This window comes from Solea solea, chromosome 7, assembly GCF_958295425.1.
Source record: "Solea solea chromosome 7, fSolSol10.1, whole genome shotgun sequence".
Lineage (NCBI taxonomy): Eukaryota > Metazoa > Chordata > Actinopteri > Pleuronectiformes > Soleidae > Solea > Solea solea.
The window spans coordinates 7,684,159-7,707,089 of record NC_081140.1 but is presented as its reverse complement, the minus strand read 5'-3'; the positions used below and the strand labels follow the sequence as shown (position 1 = coordinate 7,707,089).

The 22,931-nt window shown below is 40.4% G+C and overlaps 1 protein-coding gene across 1 annotated transcript in view; it reads right to left on the bottom strand.

Moving 5' to 3' along the window:
* Positions 1-5,526: 5,526 nt before the first annotated feature.
* The window catches only part of mtnr1ba (melatonin receptor type 1Ba), a 31,303-nt gene continuing 13,898 nt past the window's right edge, over positions 5,527-22,931 (bottom strand). Inside the window, exons 2-3 of the mRNA XM_058632958.1 lie at positions 11,269-11,387; positions 5,527-10,559 (exon numbers count right to left, since the gene is read on the bottom strand). Of these exons, the coding sequence (XP_058488941.1) occupies positions 9,810-10,559; positions 11,269-11,387 (869 nt within the window). The 3' untranslated portion in view covers positions 5,527-9,809. The remainder of the gene's footprint in view (positions 10,560-11,268; positions 11,388-22,931) is intronic.

The window sequence follows — 22,931 nt, the reverse complement described above, 5'->3', positions numbered from 1 at the left end:
ATGCAAGAGCTGCTCTCTTTATTTTAACCATCACCAGAAAATACTCTAAGCAGTTGTTTACATGAATGTTCTGTTTTAGTGGAAACACTTGATACTACAGAAAATAAATCCACTAACATGACATTGTTTGAAGTTACTGATATATTTCCAGCCTGTTGCTGGATGATTTTCACCCACTGACTCATGTTCATTTGCTCCTCTGATCACTTTAATCCAAGTGACAGAGAGTTGCAGGGTTGCAGTCGGTGCCTCGACAGCATTACACACCTCCACCCACTTGATGGCAGCAGAGATTTGTCCATCTTTAAATATTTATATTAGGCATTAGAAATGAGATTCATGCAGCGAGATATACTTTGAAACTGGATGTAGTTAGAGCCCAGACTCAGAGTCATTGAGTTGAAGTTGAACACCAAATCGATCCAGTAACTCCTTTAAATTCCTTTGCCGTTTTCCTAACGAGGCGCTCTGTCAGCTGCATAAACAAAAACAGCACACAGACCATAATCATTCATTTTAAAACATGAAAAAGCATTAACCTTGGACTCTGCTTAAACGACAATCACCCAGCACACACTTTTACTTTGACAAACCCTTTAAAAAGTTGTCATTGTGGTTGCTGGTCGTTTCTTGTGAACTGGAAAGAGTGAGTCTCTTTTCATCGAGGTCTGGACCTGGAAAAAGTGTTTGAGCAGGCTATGTTTTGGATTCAAAAGGTCTAAACCACTATTCTTCACACGTCCCTCGGCTCAGGAACATGCAATGCTTGTTCACGAAGAGCACGGCTTTCACACGGATTCACAAGCACGGCGCAACATCTGTAACTTTCGGTACATTTCGGTGACGACACTAACAAATACTCTCAAAAGATCACAAAGTCTAGTTCCACTCGAAACAGAGCCGCCATGGCATCATTTTGCAGCCCTTTCTGGGTTAGGGTCACTGTTCAAACACAGCACCGATGTTCACTCTGGTGTAAGGGGCAGGAAGAGGATTTTAAGCAATACAGTAAAAAAAAAGCTCTAGAAAATGATCTCCCACCCCACCTTTAACAACCACAGGTGTGTTAATTTGTAACTGGCACTTCAAACATAGGTTAAATAAGACATTTTGGATTGACTGCCTGATGGCTGACTGAGTGTGTGTGGACACTGCATTAGACTAAAGAAGAACAGTTTTAACTGGATCTCCATCAGCATAGATTCCCCTCGTGAGCAATTGGCTGCTGCTCGCCTGTGATGATGCGGCTCTGTGCCAGTGTTGGCCCTCCCTGCAAGGTCCAAATCAGTTTGAAACTGTTATGAGTGGTGGTTCAGCCATTGCAATTTATTTTATTTTTTTTCAAATTCAATTGGAAATAAATGATATTAGAATGCAGCAGCCGAGGCATTGTGGTCATGGTAGGATGCACAAGTGAAATCAATATTCAGCCGTCGCTGAATACCTGTAGCTGCCGCCATCCCTGTCAGCACTTATTTGACTCCTCTGCCAGGATGATGGCCAGCCTGGAACAAACAGTGGCCAGGGCCAACAGAGACAAAGTGAAGGCATTCATCTCCTGAGATGCCTCGGGCAGTGCGCACAGAGGGAGGCAGCACCTGATGATGATGATGATACTAATGTGCAGAAGCATGACGGCGCACAGACCAACGGCTGACTTCTCCTCCCCTCTGCCTCTCTCATTACTTTCACATCTGTTTTCATGGGAGGAAAAGAGCAGCACTGAACTCAAAGTTAAAAATAAGTCAGTGGATTCACACAATGCTGACTCTGTGTGTCTCTGTGTGTCTCAGTATAGCAGTGTTTAGATCTCATGGAGGAAGCGACTCGTTTTAGGTCAAGACAGACTGAGGCAACAACAATATTGCGCTAGTTAAGCAAGGTGGCTGCAAATAGGTTGGAGTTTTGACTGAAAATACTAAAAACAAAAGCTTTCAGTAATGATTGAGGGTATTAATGCTGCCTTTGCGCTGCTGTATAGACACAGACGCTCCCTCACTTAAGTGTGATTGTCTAGCAGCATAGAAATGTAACACCATTTCTGTTTTTGAAGACTTGAAGGGTGGCAGAAGAACAAACAATGCAGGCTTTTATGTAGTAATAATAATAATAATTATGATAATAATAATAATAATTATAATAATAAAATAACAATAATAAAATAATAATAACAATAATAATAATAATAATAATAATAATAGGTTAAAAATATGTCAGTACCCCATACAACCACACCATCTAAATACTTCAGTAACACAATTATTACAACATTTAAAGAAGCAGCAGAAATATTGTATGATAGAGAAATCCTTGGAGATTTACCATGCATATCACAGTCCTGTGCTCCCTCTCGCAATCTTCTTGTCCCCCCAACTATGAGCGGAGCTCACTCCAAGCTCGCTCCCTGCATATAAATCATATCAGCAGACTTTATTTAAAATCAATATCACTCTGACGTCCTCTTCACTCTGTGCCGTTTATTAATCACTCCAAGTGTAGCAGCTGGAAGCCCCTCTGCCTTGTGTGCTGCCACTGAAACAGGGAGGATGAAAGCTGAATCGCTCATGAAGACGCCACAGTGATGAGCAGCACCTCGAAGACGCTACATCCGTGTGGCATGACCGTCTATTTCTGCGGCAAGTTATGTCTTTTAAAAAATAAAGGAAGCTTTTTTATTATTAGTAAGTAAAATGTATCCAGTAAAGATTGGGGAATATGCAATGATGAATATTTATCAGATTGTGATATATTAGACTTTTCAAGGTCAACTGTTTGACCCTGGATTTCTCGTCTACAGGCTAAAATACCCGTGATGAAGACACCATGACATCTTTAAGTCAGAAGGATGAAATATTCTGGGTGCAGTGCAAGACAGGCCCAGTCTAGTCTGTGGGGGGCAGTGTTTGCACTCTCTACGCCTATAGATAGGAATAATGAATGTTGTGTCCCCCCCCCCATGAAACTCAGATTCTGCCCTTTCTCCAGCACCTCTTTGTCCTTGATCGAGTGGCGTTTCCTCTCAGGGGCCTCCCGTGCAGCGGCCTCGACTCCTCGTGACAGGTGTGAGGGTTTGTCTCTGGGAACACGTTCCCCTGGTGCCGCTGTTTTCCGAGGGAAGTGAGACGAGGTCATCCATCCTTGATATGTCTTCCAAACTTCTGGGACCTTCCTGGTGGTTTGTGGTTGTGGTGCTTGTTGTTGTGAGTCACTTTCCTGTCTTGACTTTTGGCGTCTTTGCTGGCTCTCACTTTAACTAAGTGGGGTGAGTTGAGGTTGCTCTCAGTGGATGAGGCATGTCTCAGGTTTGGGGTAAACTTATCCATAGATTAATTTAATTTATGGATAAGAGGTCTGAGCATCTGCATGTACGCACAAGGCACACTGCTGCATTTAGCACTGAACACAGCTCTACAATTTGACCGTGTTGGTTTAGACTGTCTGTGATCAGTCCTTCTGCAATCAGCAGTGCCCCCTGGTGGCTAACTGCTACATCCTTCATATAAAAGGGAAGACTAATTTATAGGAAACAAAGTTCCTTTTTAAACTGTAACTGCAGCAGATGAAGGGTACGACTGAAGGTCCATGCCTCTGCTGCTGCAGGGTTCTTCCATGGGAGGCTTCACATCTTATTTCCTTGTATTTCTGTAGACTGCACCAATAATCAGCTTTTTTGTGTCGTATGAAGAAACCACTTACAACGCAAGTTAGGAAAGTTGAAATAATTTTATTGACATTTTACAGTGACAAACAAATACTTTCAAATCATATCACAATAATACACACAACATCTCATTTCTATTTTTTCTTTTCCACCACTTTAAAGGACCACTCAACAATGTGTTGGGCCAATTAAATCAAGTCAAATAATAATGTGCACTGACGGGAGACAGATGGATATCAGACATGTTTGCAGGGTGAGAGTTAGGTCATAGTTGATGCTTCAGGAGAGAACATGGAGTCTGACTTGTCCATACTTCAGTATGTGGACTGTGTGTGGTCCATGTGCAATATGAGGAAATATGACAATTAGCATATTCATGATGTCATCAGGTTTTTATAGTCTGGCCAGCATCTATACTGGCTTCAAAAAACTATTTAGTATTTAGCTGTGTAGTTCTTATTTACAGTCCATTATCATCTGACTTTCACACTAACATTTAAATGAAGTTGAGTTCATCTTAGTACTTGCTTCACTTGATGGAAACCTTTAAACATATTACACAGAAAGCACACTTTGAACACTGTTATCTCAAACTATTCAAATCATCTGTACTGAAACTAATCAAATAAAAGAAAACATTACCCCAATGGCAGATTTGAACATTTAAGAGACCTGACTGTACCATCCAGTCTCAAAGAAACCACTTTCAAAATAATGCTTTAACTGCAATGACACTGAAAAGAACCGGACAAGATTAATAATCTGCATAAATAATAATAATAATCCCGAGAAACTGAAAAGAACAAATCTGCCCCTTTCACTGGATCCACATCAGAGTGTCATGTGTGCTTCACGGGCATCTGCTTCTCGTCTCTTTTAAAAGTTGCAAACTGGTTTAGTACGTATTGTATAACAGAGAGTGAGAGTAACAGTACATTAATGATCACAAATCAACATCCTGTTTGTTTTCTTTCACACTGAAGTTACAGTCAGTAAGAAGAGTGAAAAGATGCCCCTCCCCCATCACAGCATGACAATTTTCAAAGTGCTGTATTAATTAACATGAGTTCTCTGATGCACTTAAAACCATTAAAAAAAGGATGTGTTTGCATCAGTAATTACTTCAAAGAGAGTCTAAAGCCGATACTTCACATGACATGATCTTTAGCCTGATTTACCCGGTTACTGATTAGTTTTGTAGACTCATTGACAAAAAAAAAACACAACAATTTAATCATTAGTCAACATTCACCGAGTCACATGATCAAGAGGCTCACTGATTCAACAGCAATGACAGACCAGGACAGAGTGAACACCCAGAATAGAAACACAGGTCCAGTTGTAATGACCGTCTGTAGGTAAGAGTTCTTCACAGAGACTGGGTTGGGACGCACATATGGATCACAGGAGTTTGTGAAATAAACGAGCCGTTTTTGTCCTTTTACTGAAGCTTTAATAAAAACATGCATTGAATGAAGCTGTGGTTCATTCATCACTTAGAAACGAGTGGTTTACCTTTACCAGATATTCTGTGCTACAGATGGCAGTACAAATAGTTGGATGCACATATTACTCTTGTCACAATTTTAAAATGTAAATTGGGTCACAATGGTTTGTCCTTGAGAAAAAAAAAAAAAACTGGTTAAAATGCTTGATATTGGTTGGGCTCCTCCTCCTGGTAGATGATCACCAGTCATTTCACAGGGACTGTACGGCAGCTCATATGGTTTGTAACTGTACAGCAAAGCCTTTAAAGTCATGTAGTGTGAACTATACATATATATGTATATATATATATATATATATATATATATATATATATATAAATCAATAAATCAATAAAGACCTACTTTTCTCTACTGACAAATAAACAAAAGTGATATTCAAAGTTGTTTGGTGCTCCTTTAAAGACTTTTCATCCTTTAATTATTATTATATTTACAGCAGATTCAATATGCAGCATCAGGTCCATATTTTGATCATCATCATCATCATCATCATCATCATCATCATCATCATCACATGCTTAGCAGCAACTTTTACAGACAGAAACATCACTTGAACCAAAACCATCAAGGAGGTCATAAAGAATTATTTAACACAAAAGCTCAGTAAAAAATAAAATGCATGCACATTGTTTTTAGCATCTTAAAATACAACACACGCCTGGAGATCAGCCTGCAAATGCTGACTCACTGGCTTCTTTTTTTTTTTTTTAACTTCTGTTTTCTTTACTAAGATCGACTGGATAGAAATATTAGTTGCAATATTGACAAGAATTGAGAAAAACCTCTTTTGCAGCCTTGTTCTCTGGTCATGATATGGAACAAAGAGAGAGAAATGCATAGAGACAGTGGTGATTCTCATCATTGTTACTAAGATACAACTTTACTAAGATTAAAGCCAGGAAACTGCATATTACAGGAAGTACACTGTCACCCAGGCTTCATAGAAAATTGTGCTTTTATATACCTTCAGGGTTTTGTTTGCTTTATACTGAAGAAGGTTTATATATATATACTGCACTGTATACACACACACACACACACAGTTGACAAAGCATGGGTTTATAAGCACTGCTGACCACAGGTGAGTGCAGACCAAAGTCACAAGCAAGTTGGTTTTCTTGTGTGCAGTTTAACTGTGTCCACACTGGGTGTATAGATGCTAGCTGCTGTATATCAGAGGTTCCAAACCTGCGGCCCGCGGGCCACATGTTGTCCCCCAATCAATTTTAATGCGGCCCGACACTCAAGTCTTAACACAAGTTATGACTTATTTCTGTATGTTTATTTATTGTAAACTATGTGTCGCTCCATATCAACAGTTTTATTTTTAAACGTTACTATCGTAAACATTACTTCGATGCGTTTTCCTTTTCCCCACTTTCACCGACCAAACTGGACACTCTGTTGCCCAGAGGTCATTTGAGTTACTTCTTCACTTATCTTACAGTTCTTGCAGGTTGCGTACATCACAAGTGAATGCTTAGACAAAAGCCTCAGTCCCCTTAAGATACTGTTAAAAAAAAAGTTTTCCAAGTGTGATTGTGTGACACTGACTGAGCCATTGATGGCCCTGACTTCACCGAATGTACGACCAAACATTTGTCTCTGAGAATCAGCCTGAGAAATACAGTCCATGTCCACCGTCACTGAAATCATGGCTGCCAGCCGGGACACAGGGAAAGAACAGATTTATGCTGATTAACTAAAGGCTCATCTGATAAAAATCTGTTCAAGTCAACAATAGGTGTCACACACAGCCTTTAACTGGAACACCATAGTCCAAAGAGAGAATCTGGGACACAGGAGCTGCTGCTCCACTCCCGTTTCTGCAGTTTTGTGTCACTCGGGTAAATCTGAATGAAAGATTTCATTAATTCATCTTCTACTGCTTTATTTTCCACATGAGGGTCATAGGGGGGAGGAGATGCTGGTGCCAATCCCAGCTGACATAGGGTGAAAGACAGGTTCCCCTAGTCCCCCAAATCTGCATGTTTTTGGACTGTGGGAGGAAACAGGAGAACATGCAAACTCCAGGCAGAAAGGCCCTTAATCTGACCGGGTCTTCTTGAATGAAAGATTTCAAACACTGAAATCACCAAAAAACGTATTGACAGAGGGAGCAATGGATCAATATCTACTGTGTGCTATGCAATAAAAAAAACCTACACGACAGTTATTATTATTAGTACATAAATGACTGTTCATGTATTCCTCCTTCAAACAAACAGAAATCAAGGCTTAAGGAATGCAACAAGCAAAGATGTCAGAAGTAGAACATATTGTATCTTCATGTTTATGTCCAGTCCTGGATGAAATATGTCCGTCAGTCTGGCTTCCCATTCAGCACGAACACTGAGAAATGACAGTAACCGTCCGTCAGCGTGGTGTCGTTTTTTGGTTTGATTTTTATTTTGAGGCGATGAAAAATTAAATCAGGCACCTTTGAGAAAACGGCAGAAATGTCCCTTAGAAATTTGAGGCTTCAATGAGGAACAAAAAGTGAGCGCCGTCTGTGATGGAGTCGTGCATTTAACCTGTAGTTATAAATATCAGAGAACACAAGTTAAAGACACACAGTATAGTTTAAAAACGACTGCGTCAAACACATGACACAGTAGCACGTGACGAGTACAGCACAGAAATCCATAAGGATAATGAAGACACTGTGGACGTCATGAATCACACAAATGACTAATCTCTTGACGCCTCCACTTTCGACACATTTTTGCTCACACATTAGAGGAGGCAGGCGACCTGAGGTGCGCACAACTCGACACGTACAGTTATGACACACGTTTAGGGCTAATCCATTTAGCCTATTTTACTAAGCTTACTATACAAAAACATGAAATTCACAGCTTTGGAAAAATGCAGGATGAAATAAACAATAATAATAATAATAATAATAATAATAATAAAAATCCATTAAACCCTTACATTAACTCTGGAACCTACCCTGATGTCCCTGTTCCAAAGAAAATGGTATATTGCTGCATTTTAAAGTAAAAGTACCTGAAACTTCCCAGGAACATTTTAAGGAAGTAAAAATGGACACGATATGGACAAAAGTATTTGGACGCCTGACCATTACTGATGTATTCAAATACATATACAGTACTTAAATATGGAGTTACAAGATTTTGAAGTGTTTTTGTTCATTCTGTAGAACATTTCTGTTCATCCTAAAGGCGCTCGATGGGGTTGAGGTCAGGGTTCTGTGCAGGTCAGTCAAGTTCTTCCACATCAAACTCAAAGTCAAACAAAAACGTCTTCATAGTCCTTGCGTTGTGCACTGGGACACAATCATGTTCCTTCCTCAAAGTGTTGCCACAAAGTTGGAAGCATAGCACAGTCCAAAGAGTGTTGGTATGCTGAAGTGTGACGAGTGAAGAGTGAAGAGAAGGGGTTTAGAGCCCAAAGCCTGAATTAAATTCTTAACTGAATTCAAAGGTGCGGCCAAACACTTTTGTCCATATAATGTTATTTCCCTTGGAAAATGTATCCATCATTTTATTAAATGAACCTTTACAAAAACCCTCTGGCAGTGAGAGACAGCTTCCGTTTGAGAACTACTGAGCGAAACGTTGTTGCAGACAATTGTTTGTGTTTGCATCAGGGGAGATTCATTCCAGTCCACCAGACGGTGTTACTGTGGAAGACTGAACAAGGTCATGAATAAGGAACATTGTTATAAATCTAGTGGTGCTACGGCTGCTTCAGAAAAACAAAAAAAGAGTTCCCCTAACAAAGCAAATTCAAAACTCCTGAAATGCTGGCATTTTAATGTGAGGAGATTACTATGATAGTTTTTACAAGGGATCTTAAATAAAACACCGGAGCACAACCGTGCAGTCATGTTCAGCGATGCAAACCCTGACCTAATGATACCTGAACTTTCAAAGAGAACTAGTTCCCATGCAGAGACTTACTAGGAGTTAAACATTTACCCGGATTAATTAAGAGCCTGGTCCCCGTGCAGTAGTTCCAGGGAAAACCAAGCTTACGTCTCATTCCTGGTCCCAGTTAGGGCTCTGCTCCTGAGGTAGAACTATTGAGCCTGGTTTATACTCCGCCATGCAATGCTTGAGTCTATCAAGTAACAGAAAGACAGAAAAAGAAGTTGCCTCATACTTTCGTCACAAATGTATCATGCAGTGTGGTTTCTATTCACCGTCTCCATGGAGACCTTTCATCATGAACCGTGGGACACAAACGTATGTATAAAGAGGAGTATAAATCAGGTTCTGACCACTGTGTTTATCCGACAGGTCACACACTTGCTAGCGCTTGATCATTGTTATGTAAATGAGCTTATAAATGTCATTTTCATCCTCACAGTTTGTGTAAAAAAGAGAATTGATCCTGACGCCTTACTTGCCGTCTCTGGTGTGTTTTATGCAAAAAAAAAGAAGAAAAAAAGACGTGAAATCCAGGTGACGGCTGAGCATATAAAAACCTGTTCACACCATATTTTGATGAGCCATAGCTTTCGTGAATGGCACTCTTGACAGACTGGATAACACAGCTATTGTAGCCAATATGCTAACTTATAAATCTTAGTCCTCTGTCACTCTGTATGACCAGAGTTAATTGCTTTGGCACTGTCGAGATAAGAGTGTGAACAAGGAGGAAAAACAGTGTCAGACACTTTCTCCTTTCATTTGTTCATTGTTATTGAGACCCGGCGAGGGTTTGCTCCTCATGCCCTCAGTGCCCCCCCGCGACGTCTCCTGGAAGAAGAGGTGTGGCATCCACACCGACATGACGATCCGCTTGTATTCCCTGCGGAAGTTCTGGTTGAGCAGGCCGTAAATGACAGCATTAAGGCAGCTGTTGAAGTAAGCCATGAAGTAGCTGACCACAAAGAGCCACTCCGGGATGTGAGGTGCCACTGCTTCAGGGTCTATCGCAACAACAAGCCCGATGAAATTAAGCGGCGCCCAACAAATGGCAAACAGCACAAACACCACGAACATGGTGATGAAGTTCCTCAGGTCGCTGGGTTTGATGCGAGGGCGAACCTCTGACTTGACCTTGCGCCTCACCTGGATGACCAGGATCCAAATGCGCAGGTAGCAGAAGGTGACCACGGTGATTGGCACGAAGAAATGGATGACCACCACTGTGATGGTGTAGGAGGTGCTGACCGTCTGCGCGAATGTGCACGAGTAGACGCGCGGGTCGTACTGCAGCGAGCCAACGAAGAAGTTGGGCACGATGGCGAGAACAGTGAGCAGCCAGATGAGCGCCACCAGCAGCAGCGTGTTGCGGTAGCTGTACAGCTTGTCGTAGCTGAAGCTGTGGCAGATGTAACAGTAGCGGTTGATGGCGATTCCTGTTATATTGAAGATGGATCCAATGACGCTTAAGCCCATGAGGAAGCCACTCACCTGAGACAGAGAGAGAGATGACAGCTTAGTGTAAGTCACGACTGTTGCAGTGTAACTTTTGTTGTCGATATTCTGCCGTGATAAAGTGACCTTCACTGGTTCTGGACTGCATAATAAAGTCAAGGTTTTGAACAGTATGTGATACACAGCAGTGAAGGTTGCTCGTCTTTGAAACAAGGGAAGTTCATTTCAGGCCCAGTTATTTATACATACATTCTGCAAACAAGGAAAAGGGATAGTTATGTAAAGCTGAAATGCTGCAGTAGTGTTTTTATTATTTTATATTGTGTAGAAGGCAGAAAAGGCTCCGCTGTCATGTATGTTTCTGCAACATGTCATTCAAAAATCGGTTCCGCCTTTCAGACGGTTCCTCCAATCATCATGGAGAAGCCCAGCGTCCGCACCCGCCTACCTGCCCATCCGCAGTCGTGGAAGCTGAGCTTCCCTGGAAGTGACGCTTTTGCCACAATCACATCAAGAACAAAAACTATTTAGTGCCATCCCATAGAAAACAGTTGAGCTCAACTTCAAGTGCTTTTAATGCTGCTACGTGAGGATAAAAATCACAAGACGATTCGTCATCCGTGATCCGTGATAGTGACACCTTGCGCTCCATGTCCAACCAAGTACATATTTGACTACATTCTAGAGGAAGCTGAGCGTCCCTTGTTGTCTTAGAGCAATCGCCACTGTTACAGACATGGCTCACCTTGCACTGGGTCTCTCCTAGTGACCAGCCATCATGGAAGATGGCGTACAACACCAGAGGGTAGGGGTAGAACGCCACCACCAAGTCAGCGAAGGCCAGACTCACCACAAAGACGTTTCCTGTAAGGACAAGAGAAGAAACAGTATCGTAGGAGACAGTGATGGAAATTCCTGGTCCTTGTACTGAACATGCATGGCTACACCACACCCATGGCAGGCTTCCTAACAGGGTACACCCATCAATCACACGTAGAAAGAAAACAATGAGCTAATAGGTGAGTGCACATTATTCTCTCAGTGTTTAATGTCATCCGTCTCAAACTCTATTCTTTTACTTAATTAAAGTTCTTTTTTAACCACATAATTAATGTGACGCAATTATTGCTTTCAGTCATGTGGATGACAGCACATTTATCGCCGTCTTTGCTGAGGACACATTAACAATCGGAGCTTGTGGTTTACAGCCCATGGAGCAAAAACACACCTTGTAAGTTACATAGAGAAAAATCCAATCATTGCACTAATGGTCCAAATGGTTGGAGTGAGTTCCTTAATTCATCATGGGTGCATTTTGAGTGTAACATGTTTTAAAACCAATTTAGTTGCCGTCTCTCATTCCCTTTATAACCACATTGGTTGATAATAATAATAATAATCATAATGGCTTATCCAGGTACAATAAGAAGCACTTTCACTTTGCACACAAGCAGATTGTGTTTTATTTGTTACTGCACCAGGGCTTTGTTTAGACTGTCCAAATGGACGTCAGTGCAGTGTCCAAAGAATAGCAGCTGTGCAAACTTGTATGTTTGTGTGTGTGTGTGTGTGTTATAGCTCGTTGTCAAGAGGACCCAAAGAGCAGAGAGCAGAAGAGTAGGTGAAAGGATAATTGGTCCAAAAAAAGACAGACTTAGTTTAGCAGGCAGTCAAACGAAACACAGCAGTCCAAAAAAAAAGTTAGAGGGAAATATCTGGGAACAGAAACAAACAAGAACACGAAACAAAAACAGTCAGGGACTAAATGTACGAGGAAGGCAGGGATAACTGAGCATAGGTGAAACACGTTAAGACAGGGCAGGAAAACAGACACAGATGTGAAGAAAAACAAAAAAAGAAGGCAGAAACTACATCATTTCAAAGTTTAATAATCCCCTTAGGGAAAGTATTCCTCTGCATTTTGACCCATCCTAGAATTAGGAGCAGTGGGCTGCCACACTGAGTAGCGCCCGGGGAGCATTGGGAGTTGGGTACCTTGCTCAGGGGTACCCCAGCCCTTTTTGGCCGGGTGGGGATTTGAACCGGCGACCTTCCGGTTACAAGTCAAGTTCCCTTTCCACTTGGCCACGGGCTGCCCAAATAGAAACTAATGAGTTCAAAAAAAAAGTTCTTTCCAAGACTACTTCTATGTAGCTTATTCCTCTTCTGTAAGTCGCTTTGGATCAAAAGCGTCTGCAACATGCTGAAATGTAAATGTAATTAAAAGTCACTAAACCTGAAAAGGCAAAAATCCCAACAGTAGTCGTCTGTGTACGAACACCAAACACTGCCAGGATTGATCACTTTTCCACTGCCTCAACATTACAACCAGCAGCTGAAGTAAGTAAATGGATCTCCTGCTCCTCTCATACACAAGCCAAGTGTTGCTGACAATGAACTGACCTTGACGACTGTGTGTGAATGACGAAAACACAGCATCTACTGTAGTATGAATGTGTACGTGAGCATGTAAAGCACTTTAAATGGTCTTCGAGACTAAAACAAAACAAAACAAAACATACAGTGTAAATATTCTTACACCATGTGTCACTCTTACACACACACACACACACACACACACACACTCTCTGCTCAACACCCTGTAACCAAACACTTTCCTCTTGATGTAGAGGAAATTAAACTGTCAGTGTTGTTTGATGGTTATTCACCAAACCTGAAAGAGGACAATCTTCCCTTGAGATTATATTTATATTAGAAAATGACACATGGCTAGTTTAAGCACTGGCTCCATTTTAAAATGTCACGTCATTGTTCCAAAGTGTGCGACCCAGACAGGACAGTATTATCTCATTTGTCCTTCTGCCTTGAGAGAGATGATTATTCAAGGCAGCCGAGCCACAGGCCTGCAGCTGTGATTTGTTTATAAAACCGTTTCTGGTCAATTTACCATATAGTATCATCAAGAATCATCAAGCAGTTATGTTTTATTGTTAACTTCTCATATTCATGCGAGAGAGCATCAGCCTTTTCACCATAAACCTCTAAAACACAGAATGTATGTACACTAGAGCTGAAACTGAATTTTTCATGATTAAAACAAGATTTCTGATTGTTTAAGCTTCTTAAATGTGAATATTTTCTTCATTTCTTTGCTCTGGATAACAAAGAAATCATTAAAAGTTAATATTTTTGGTTTGTGGACAAAACAATTTGAGAACCTCATCATTTCCAGGTTTGACGAACACCGATCAACATTTTTTAAGGTTTTCTGATATTTATGGACCAAACGATTAATCGAGAAAATAATCGACAGATTAATCGATCATGAAGATAATCGTTAGCGTCAGCTCTAATGTACACAGTCCAATAAATCACATGATGTATTAACCCTTTAACATCTGCACCTCAAAATGTCCGTTTGGACCTGTTTAGCTTATTTTAACCATAAAAAAAAAAAAAAAAAGAAGGGCCAGAAAATGTCCTGTAAGTGCTTTTCGCCATTTTTTCCAGAATAAGTTTCAATGTGTGGCAGTTATTTACAATTTACTGCATGTTAAAATATAAAAGGAAGAAAAACAAAAAGGTCTATTTGGAAAAAACACTGTAGTTGGGTTAGGCTCACAAAGGCTCAGCCTGGTTTCAAAATACAGTTTTCCCTGCTTCTTTAATGAGCTGAATGCACCATGTTCCCTTAAGAGTTGTGTGCTCTTAAAGTGAGAAAACACTGAAAAAACAGTCAAAGCTGTGCACAATTAAATCATAATGTTAAGAATCACACAGACGACACTGCAGCGAAACATCCGATCAAACTGATCGTTGACAACAGTAAAGGACAAGGCCAAAAAAATTAAATCTGTTCTCAAATTATTATTGTCGTTTGCAATTAGCAATAAAAGTTGAGAAACGCCATGGTGGTACCGCTTTTATCATAGTGAACCACTGTGCTGGAGGACTGTGCCATCATCATCTTTTATCATTTTTGCAGAGTGGGCGAGAAATGACAGCATATTGACAGAAAAACAGAAACCACCTGAGACGCTGTTTTTGAGAGCATCCCTCACAGTTTGACCTTTTCAGCCTGCCAATCCCCTCCATCCTTCTCCTCTCAGTGGTGACCTCCTCGCATCATTCAGCAGCAAAGACAAATGACGCAGTCAATCCGAAACATGAAAGCTAACTGAGCGTTAGGGTAGAACTGGGGGGGGGGGGGGGGGGGGTTTAGGGGTAGGTAATCTCTCATCTCTAATATCTAATCTCTTTTCAAGTGTCAGGGCATCTCATGGCTGAAGAGCCAAGACATTTCTCAAAGAGAGGGTATAGTGATTCAAGTCTGCCCCCCCACACTAGTGGATTTTCAAATCTATTTTAATCTTGAGAAAGCACAGAGTAGATAATCTAGTCAAGACTCCAAACACTGAGATTTGGGATCTATCAGAAGCTCATGTGATTTAACGTGACTTCAGAATATAAACAGACACGAAAGTCTGTTTTATATGTCAGTGTTGTGCGTGTGCGATGAAAAAATAACCCCTCATAACTACAGGATCATTTGGTCAGATAATCGGTTCTAATAATAATAATAATAATAATAATAATAATAATAATAATAATAATAATAATAATCAGCCTAAAAATCGGAAGCACCGACGATTGTTGGAAGGACAGAAATCTGACCAATTATCCTCTAGTGTGAGGCAGACTTTAGGTGACCTAAGGTGCACAGAGTGGGAGTGAAGTGTTTTTAGGGGTTCTGTGTGTCTGTTTGTGCTTCCACACTTGCCAATATGACCAACAGAGGCCGCCAGAGGCTTGTTGCGTGAATGGGGTGAAGTCTGCCATGTGATTGTCTTGTTCTTTTGGAGATTTGAAATGTGGTTGCACATAGTCAGTGATTGGGCTCATCAGTTGTTTTCAAACACAAATAGCAAAACGCAAGGGTTGAAATTTAAAATAAACGTATTGTTTATATCATTCGGCCCATTATTATTACTTAAATGTCAATGAAAAACAACATTGTGTGTAATAATAAATGCATGTTTGAAGCAATCCATCTCTTTAACCTCTCAAACTCACAGTGGAATATAGAGTAATTAGTATTAATGACAGTTTCTAAGTCTTCATTTCAAAAGTCTTCAATGCAGCTACTACTGAACCAAATCTAATCACTTACAGTACAAAATATTGCAATTAGATACGTTCCCTAATCATTCAGAAAACAGATTTTATCCAAATAAAATCTGTCAGCCACAGTCTTCACCTTTTGTGCCGTGTCAAATACTCACTTTCAGCACCTTAAAGTGCCAAAATACCATCCTTATAAACTGCATTTTAACATTTGTCTCCCTTTAGTATTTCTTTTTAAAACCACCATCAGTCCTAATCAGAAAAATAGACATAATTTCCAGTGTTTTCTGAATAATTCCTCTGGCCACAGCTGCCACCAGCATGAAAGCAATAACCTCTGACAGTGTTGAGGTGTCCTGTGTTACAGTGCCGTTGTCTGAGTTGTGATGGTTCCCTCAGCCTTCAGACGCTCCAGTGAAATGTAACACGACAGACGTTGCTGACAAAGCCACTGAGGTAAACACTGAGGGATCAGCACACAAAGTACATCCCTCAGAGACTGTGAACCAGAGAGGAAGCATCGCAGAACTCAATATTTTATTTCCATTTACTACTATATTTCAAACCAAACAGCAGTTCAAACACTTAGTGGGCGACAGATTTCGGAGGATTTAGCTAAACACATTTAACCACTGTGTGACAGTAACCCTCACCCTAAAATAGACAGTATTTTTACAGAAGAAACTTAAATGATTACGGTTTATAATGTTGAGTCTAATGATTTTTGATCAGAATGAACACATTAGATTAGATTCTACATTTTTGTCAACAGCCTGTTAATCCCGATGTGACTGTTGAATTATTAATTGTTGCCCTGAAGTGAAGTTTAACACAATGAAATACATGATTTAGGTTATCTGCTTTCAAACTGTTAAAAAGGGATGTTAATCTGTTGTTAATCTACACAATGATGCTTCTTGATTGGGAATCAAACATAAACCTTGTAGCCAGTTTGCTTCAGGTGTGCAGAACTGCTCCTATAGCTCATATAAGCCCATGTGAGACGATTACTTTAAGCACATGGATGTGTTGTCTCACATATAACCAGCTGTCATTTCATTATTATTTTTTTCAGTTTAGTTCATCAGACAGCAATATTTCACCATTTAGTTAGATGTCAAGAGTAGTCAGTGACACATTCTTTATGCTGTTATTCTAGACGCTGAAATATTCCATCAACTGTGTCAGTCAGCCAAAAGGTTAATGTGTTCTGATGTTCACATTGTACTTATATTAACCAAGGTATCCGCAACTATTGCTCTCAGCATCCGGAAAGGGTAAGCAAGAGCAGAACCCCTCATTTTCTAATCACATTTTGAAATGTTTCCACATCTTTCTCTTCCTTGCTTGCTTGCTTTCCGTCATGTTCGCCTATGTGGCTGTTATTATGTTTGCTGAGTGACTTGTGACCATCACCAGCCAAAACATCTCTACTTCATCCCTCAGAGCTACCGCCACAGGACCAGTGATCACATCAGATTCCAAGATCACAGTATAAAACATTTCTTTAAACCAACTCATTTCCATGACCCATGTCTTCGTTCATAAACCCAGCTCTTGAATTGTTTCCGACAAGATCTTGATCCAATAACAGATCTTCAACATCCGGAGATTTGTACCAAGGCTCAAACAAAACTATTCCGTTGCAAATCCCATCTGTGTTTGAGCTTTCAGAACTGCTGCCTATGTGCTTCTGGCACTAATCCATAAGCCCAGAGAATGGCCTCTTTCACAGTCTTGTAGTCAGATATCTGAGCCACAAACAATGATGCATAAACACTGTGAACATTTTGGAGTAGCACTGGCCAGGATTCATCTGAAACTCATCCCAATTTGTCTCATTAAAATGGAGGCACAGGTTGGCTGTTTAGAGCTAAATCAAAGTCTTTTGATTCCAGCTCTCTCAAACAAATGACCTCCTGACTTTGACTTTCCCAGTAATCCAACCAGCTTGAGCTTCATGTCTAGCCAATTTAATGCAACTTCAGCAGTAGGATCAGCGACTCCCACCTCAGAATAATCAGTAAGAATCGATTTCCCAAACAAAATCGTGACTACGGTCTGTTTCATTGCATCTTTTATGCTTCCTGATGTCAATGTAATGCCAAACATGGATTGCAGGAGTGCGTTCCATGTTTCTTTTGCAAAGTGCATTTCTCAATGACCCAAATCCAATTTTATTTACTGCAGTGAACAAAACAAACTTCCAAGTGAAAGACATTTCCCCCAGATTTGAACATTTCCCCAGAAAACAACCTTAAAGTTAGGGGTAGTGTTTGTGAAACTAATAAGAAAACACCCCAACAAATGGGACGTTGTGTTTGCTACAGTTTGGTAGAAAACTTTCCACAGCGACCCACTTATTCTACCAAAATGATCCCAAAACTATCGAAGCAGGAGTCACAAATTGTAAAATACATGAGAAGAAAACACATTTTTCACAACACACCCAACTCAACAGAAAATCAACTGAGCAGTGACTCTCCAACCTGCTCTTGTTACCTCCCAGCCAGACTGATGCCTGCAGCTGTGGGAGATCACAGGTGCACCCAATAGCCCCTGATTAAGAGACCTGTGACTTAGATTCTGTGTTTCTGTCTGTAAAATCTACTATTTATTTATTTATCTCTGTCCTTCTTTCTGCTGTCTTTAGTGGATCAAAAGTGTGTGAGGTCAACACACTTCTGATAAATGTCAACCCACAACTATAAAAAATGAAATATAAGTTATATTAAAATAAACAATAACGACAGAAACTAAAGATTTATAATTATTATAATTTGAAGTTAAAGGGGGAAAAAGTGCCATAAGAAGCACATGGAAGATTTTGAGTTGTATAGTGCCAAGAGCAGCTATGGGAGAACACAGGCGCACCCAATAGCTCCAGATTAACAGATTAACACCTGCGACTTAGATTCTGGGTCTCTGTCAGTAACATTTACTATTTATTTACTTCTGCTTTTCTTTTTCACAGCTCCAACATGGATTAAAATGATGTGAGGTCAAGACACTTCTGATACATATCAACTCACAACAATAAAAATGAAACACAAGTTATATTAAAATAAACTGACAACAATAATGATACAGACTAAGTAATATTATTGTAATTTGAAGTTAAAGGAAAATAAAAAACAAGCACATGGAAGATTTTGAGTTGTATAGTGCCAGAAAAGCTCCAGACAAAGGGGCAACTGTGGGAGAACACAGGTGCATCAAATAGCTCCTGATTAACAGACCTGTAACCTTTCTTTCTTTCTTTCTACATTTCTTTCTTTCTTTCTTTCTTTCTTTCTTTCTTTCTACATTTCTTTTCTTTTCTTTCTGTCCTTGGGATCAACAGTGTGCCAGGTCAACACACTTCTGCTAATGAATGAGTTTGCTTCTTATCTTTGATCCACTATTGACTAAATATTGACTTAAGAGCACAGTAAGTGGAACCAGTGGGAATACATTTTTGCAGTCAGTGTCTCTTGAAGAGACAAGTGAGAATACAATTATCTACATTGTTATGAAAGATAGTGATTTCATTGGTATGATAATAATAAAGAAAAAAGTCACTGCATAATTAAACTGACTAACATCTGTGTTCTGGCTTTCCAAACTGGCATCTTTCCAGAACAAATAAGATAGCTAAGCTAATTCCACTCTTAAGAAATGGTAATACAATATAATTTGATTCAGAACAAGTAAATACAGCAATAACGATTCACAATGGTACATTCATTTAGTTTAAAAATGCATTTGATACAATAAACCATTCATTGTCATTTTTCAGATTACACAACATCCACAACTGGATCAGACGTTATTAAGGAAACATGAAACAGTTTGTTCAGTTTAAGGAGACTAGGACACTACGTCAATCACACACAATGTGGTGTTCCACAAGGGTCAGTTTTGGGCCCAAACCTTTTTAATGTTATATATCAATGAGATTTGCAAGGTTTATTTGCAGATTACATGCCAATACTTTTTGGGCTGGGACAAATTTGGAGATTATTAACAGAAACTGTGGTATAAGACATGTGGAAATGAAAGAAAACCTGACCAGGAAAAACTGATACATGCTTGAATCTTTGAGTGTGGCTGCATACATAACACTGAAACTGCTTTACTGTGGTGTAACCATAACGATAATGATCTGTTTTTTTCACAGGGTAGATTGCAAACTCTCCCAATGACTTACAAGGCCTTTACTATCCTTCCGACGTTGTAAGAATTGTCACATATTTATATGTTTTAGACCATAATCCATAGGGATCAGTTCTGCTACTAGCTGGAATTGGCTCCACCCTTGAATAACAAACGTTTTGTAGGTAGTGGATGGATGCTTTGATCTTTGACTGTAATTGTTCTAATATAAATGTAGTGGCAAACGTAAACGTAATTCCAAAGCCACCCAAAGTTGTGAGGCAGGTTCCTATGGGCTTGACTCGTAGGTACTGTTTCAGTTCCTCAATCACCAAGGCAAGGAAGAGTCACGTTAGGGGTTTGCACATTTATTTCCACTTGCCTTACATCCAGATTACATTTCCATCCACATATATCCAAGCCTCTCTCGGATCAACAACATAGAAATATTCCCTATATACCTAGCACAGCTTCTAACAGACATGTCCACCAACCCAAATTGCAAGATATTTCCCAGTAGATATCAACCTACCCCTTTTTTGTGTAGCATAACTTGGCCCTAGGTATCAAAGCTTCCCCCATAGATGAACTCTGTGCAGCTCCCTTCAACTCTGCAGCACTAACCCATTTCACACAAAAATCACACACACAAACTTTCAAGCCTTTGCTGTAGGAAAGTACTGAAACGTTGCTGTCCTGCTCATTATTAAAGTAATTTAGTGCAGAGATGGAGGGTCAAGTCAATTGCTGGGGATATACTGTACCTCTCGTGGCATATTCATCCATGGCTGCAGCTCCTACCTTGAAAAAGTCAATAATCTGAGACATGTCAAGTGGATGTAAGCAATCAGCTACTCCCCTCAGGGCAGGCATTAATAATGCAGCAGTGATGATTCTCTCTCGTCACAATAATTTTTGAATTAGCTCCATCTGTCGTCACTGTATCCCGGCACTTTCATCTTTAAAGCTGATTAGAAAACCAACATCACTGTGCATGCGTGGGTCATAAACAGATGAGGGGCCTCACAGCACAATAATTCATATAGCTCACTGTGAAGAACCAGCACATATATGATGATCTGAGAGCACTCTAGCACATTGCTCATCAAGTTTTTATGCTATATTGTGTAACCTTTTATTTAATATTCATGGATTGACGTCAGCAATGGCATCACAGACATTCGTTTAATGAGACTGTTGAGTTGAATGGGTTGATCTTCATAGCAATGTTTCACAAAAAGCCTGCATGACAAACGCTCTTCACAGGAGAAGGGGTTCCTCCACACTGTGTCATCATCAGAAGGGCTATTCTGGAAAACAGTCATCCCCAGGGACGAGGTGTGAAACCCACAGATGAGTAAATGGACCCACCACAATTTGGCTTTACAGTATCTCTACAAGACCACAGAGACAATCGCATGGCTCTGGATTCTTGGAGAGGAACTTTTAAGGAGTCTCACGGGGTAGAATTACGTCGGCTACAGTATATCAACTACGTCAACGTCGTCAAGACACTGTCATTGACTTTCTGCTTATCCATAGATGATTTTCTTTGTACGAACTCTTACCCATACATTACGCCCCATGCCTGCTCATAGGGCGTAACCCATCTGCAGAGGTCTGCGCCACGGAATCAGTCCAATCAGTCCAAACACAATGATTTGTTGTGTTTATTACTCTTTAACTTTAAAGCTGTGAGGCCATGCAAAAAGATTTCTACTAGCAAGATAAAGTGTTTTAGAAAGCAATTACAGACTTGAGCTTTAACCACTACTTTAAAAACAAAAATGTTTGGTTTATATGGTGTTTAAATTATTATTATTATTTTTTTTTTTTTTAAAAAGCTGCCAAAATAGGTTATGACAGCCCTTTCATATTAGCACTGCTACAGTGTGCGTCCAGTTCCCAAACCCAATTATGAACCAGCTCTAGTGGTCAAGTCAATGTAAGCTATCAGAGAAAGAACAAAGGACAACATGATGGTGAAAATGTCAAAGGAAAGAGAACATAGTGGTCTCCTGGAGAGACAAAATCTTTGGTGCTGATTTGGGAGTCCCTTTAATTGGAACGTGGAGTAGCCTGTGATCCTTGCTTTGGAGTATATTTCTGACCAACATAGAAACCCATTCAAAGGGTAATAGTGGGCTTCAACATAATTTTCTTTTATACTGATACAGCTCACCAGACCAATGAGCTCACACCACAAAGGTCATGATAGAGGTATCACATCTTCTATGGACAGTCCAATGTTGGCAATGTTTGGGAGGTATAGCACTATCACAGCCCACAGGAGGTAATTACAGCCATTCGTCAGTAAGGGTAGCCCGTGTGCCAGAGTCATTAAAAGTGAATCCCCGAACTCTTACCCATACATCAGTGGAAGCAAACAGGATTTCAGCACACTGAACGCATGCTCTGAGGCTATAACACAATACACAGGAGAGTGTACATGTGGGGCATGTAAAGGTTTAATGGTGACCTTCTGACCCCCCCTCCGCCTGTAAATGTCGGTGTGACCTATCATAGTCCTTCTCCCTCACCCCCCCCCCCCCCCCACACACACCCACTGACGCACTGTTATAAATTCCCCTTTCTCCTTTTTACCCTTTCCCCCCTGATTACCTGACATTCCATCCCTTCCTTTTATCATCTCATCTGTCTCCATCCATTTCTCTCTTCCCTCCAAACCCTCACTCTCCACTATCACACTCTTGATTAGAATTCTTCCTATTATCCCTGTTCCATTTAAGCCAACCACTGGGGGACCGGTAACATGTTATGGGAGCCAGTTGTTTGGGAGATGAGGCTCTCCTTCAATTCCGCAACACCTCGGCTGGCGGAGACAATCCGAGAATGACAAAGCTCACAGCTGATTGATGGTGACAGTCAAGTACAAAGAAGGACAGATAGGGGAAGACAACCCATCCTGTTCTTGGATGGCTTCAATGCATATAAACTGTATATGGCCATATACACTTACTGCACACTGACATAGAGGTTTTAATGCATTAAAACCTGAAGGTCCCCAAATTACTCATCCTGCCTCAAAGATCCAACAAATGACAATGAACAAATTGTTTTCTCTCAGTTGTCCTGAAACTGGTCTTCTTACTACCTCTGATGTAAAGGCAGCTCTATAAATGACCACAAATCTTGAATAATCTTTTTCTATGATGGCCTGCACCAAGC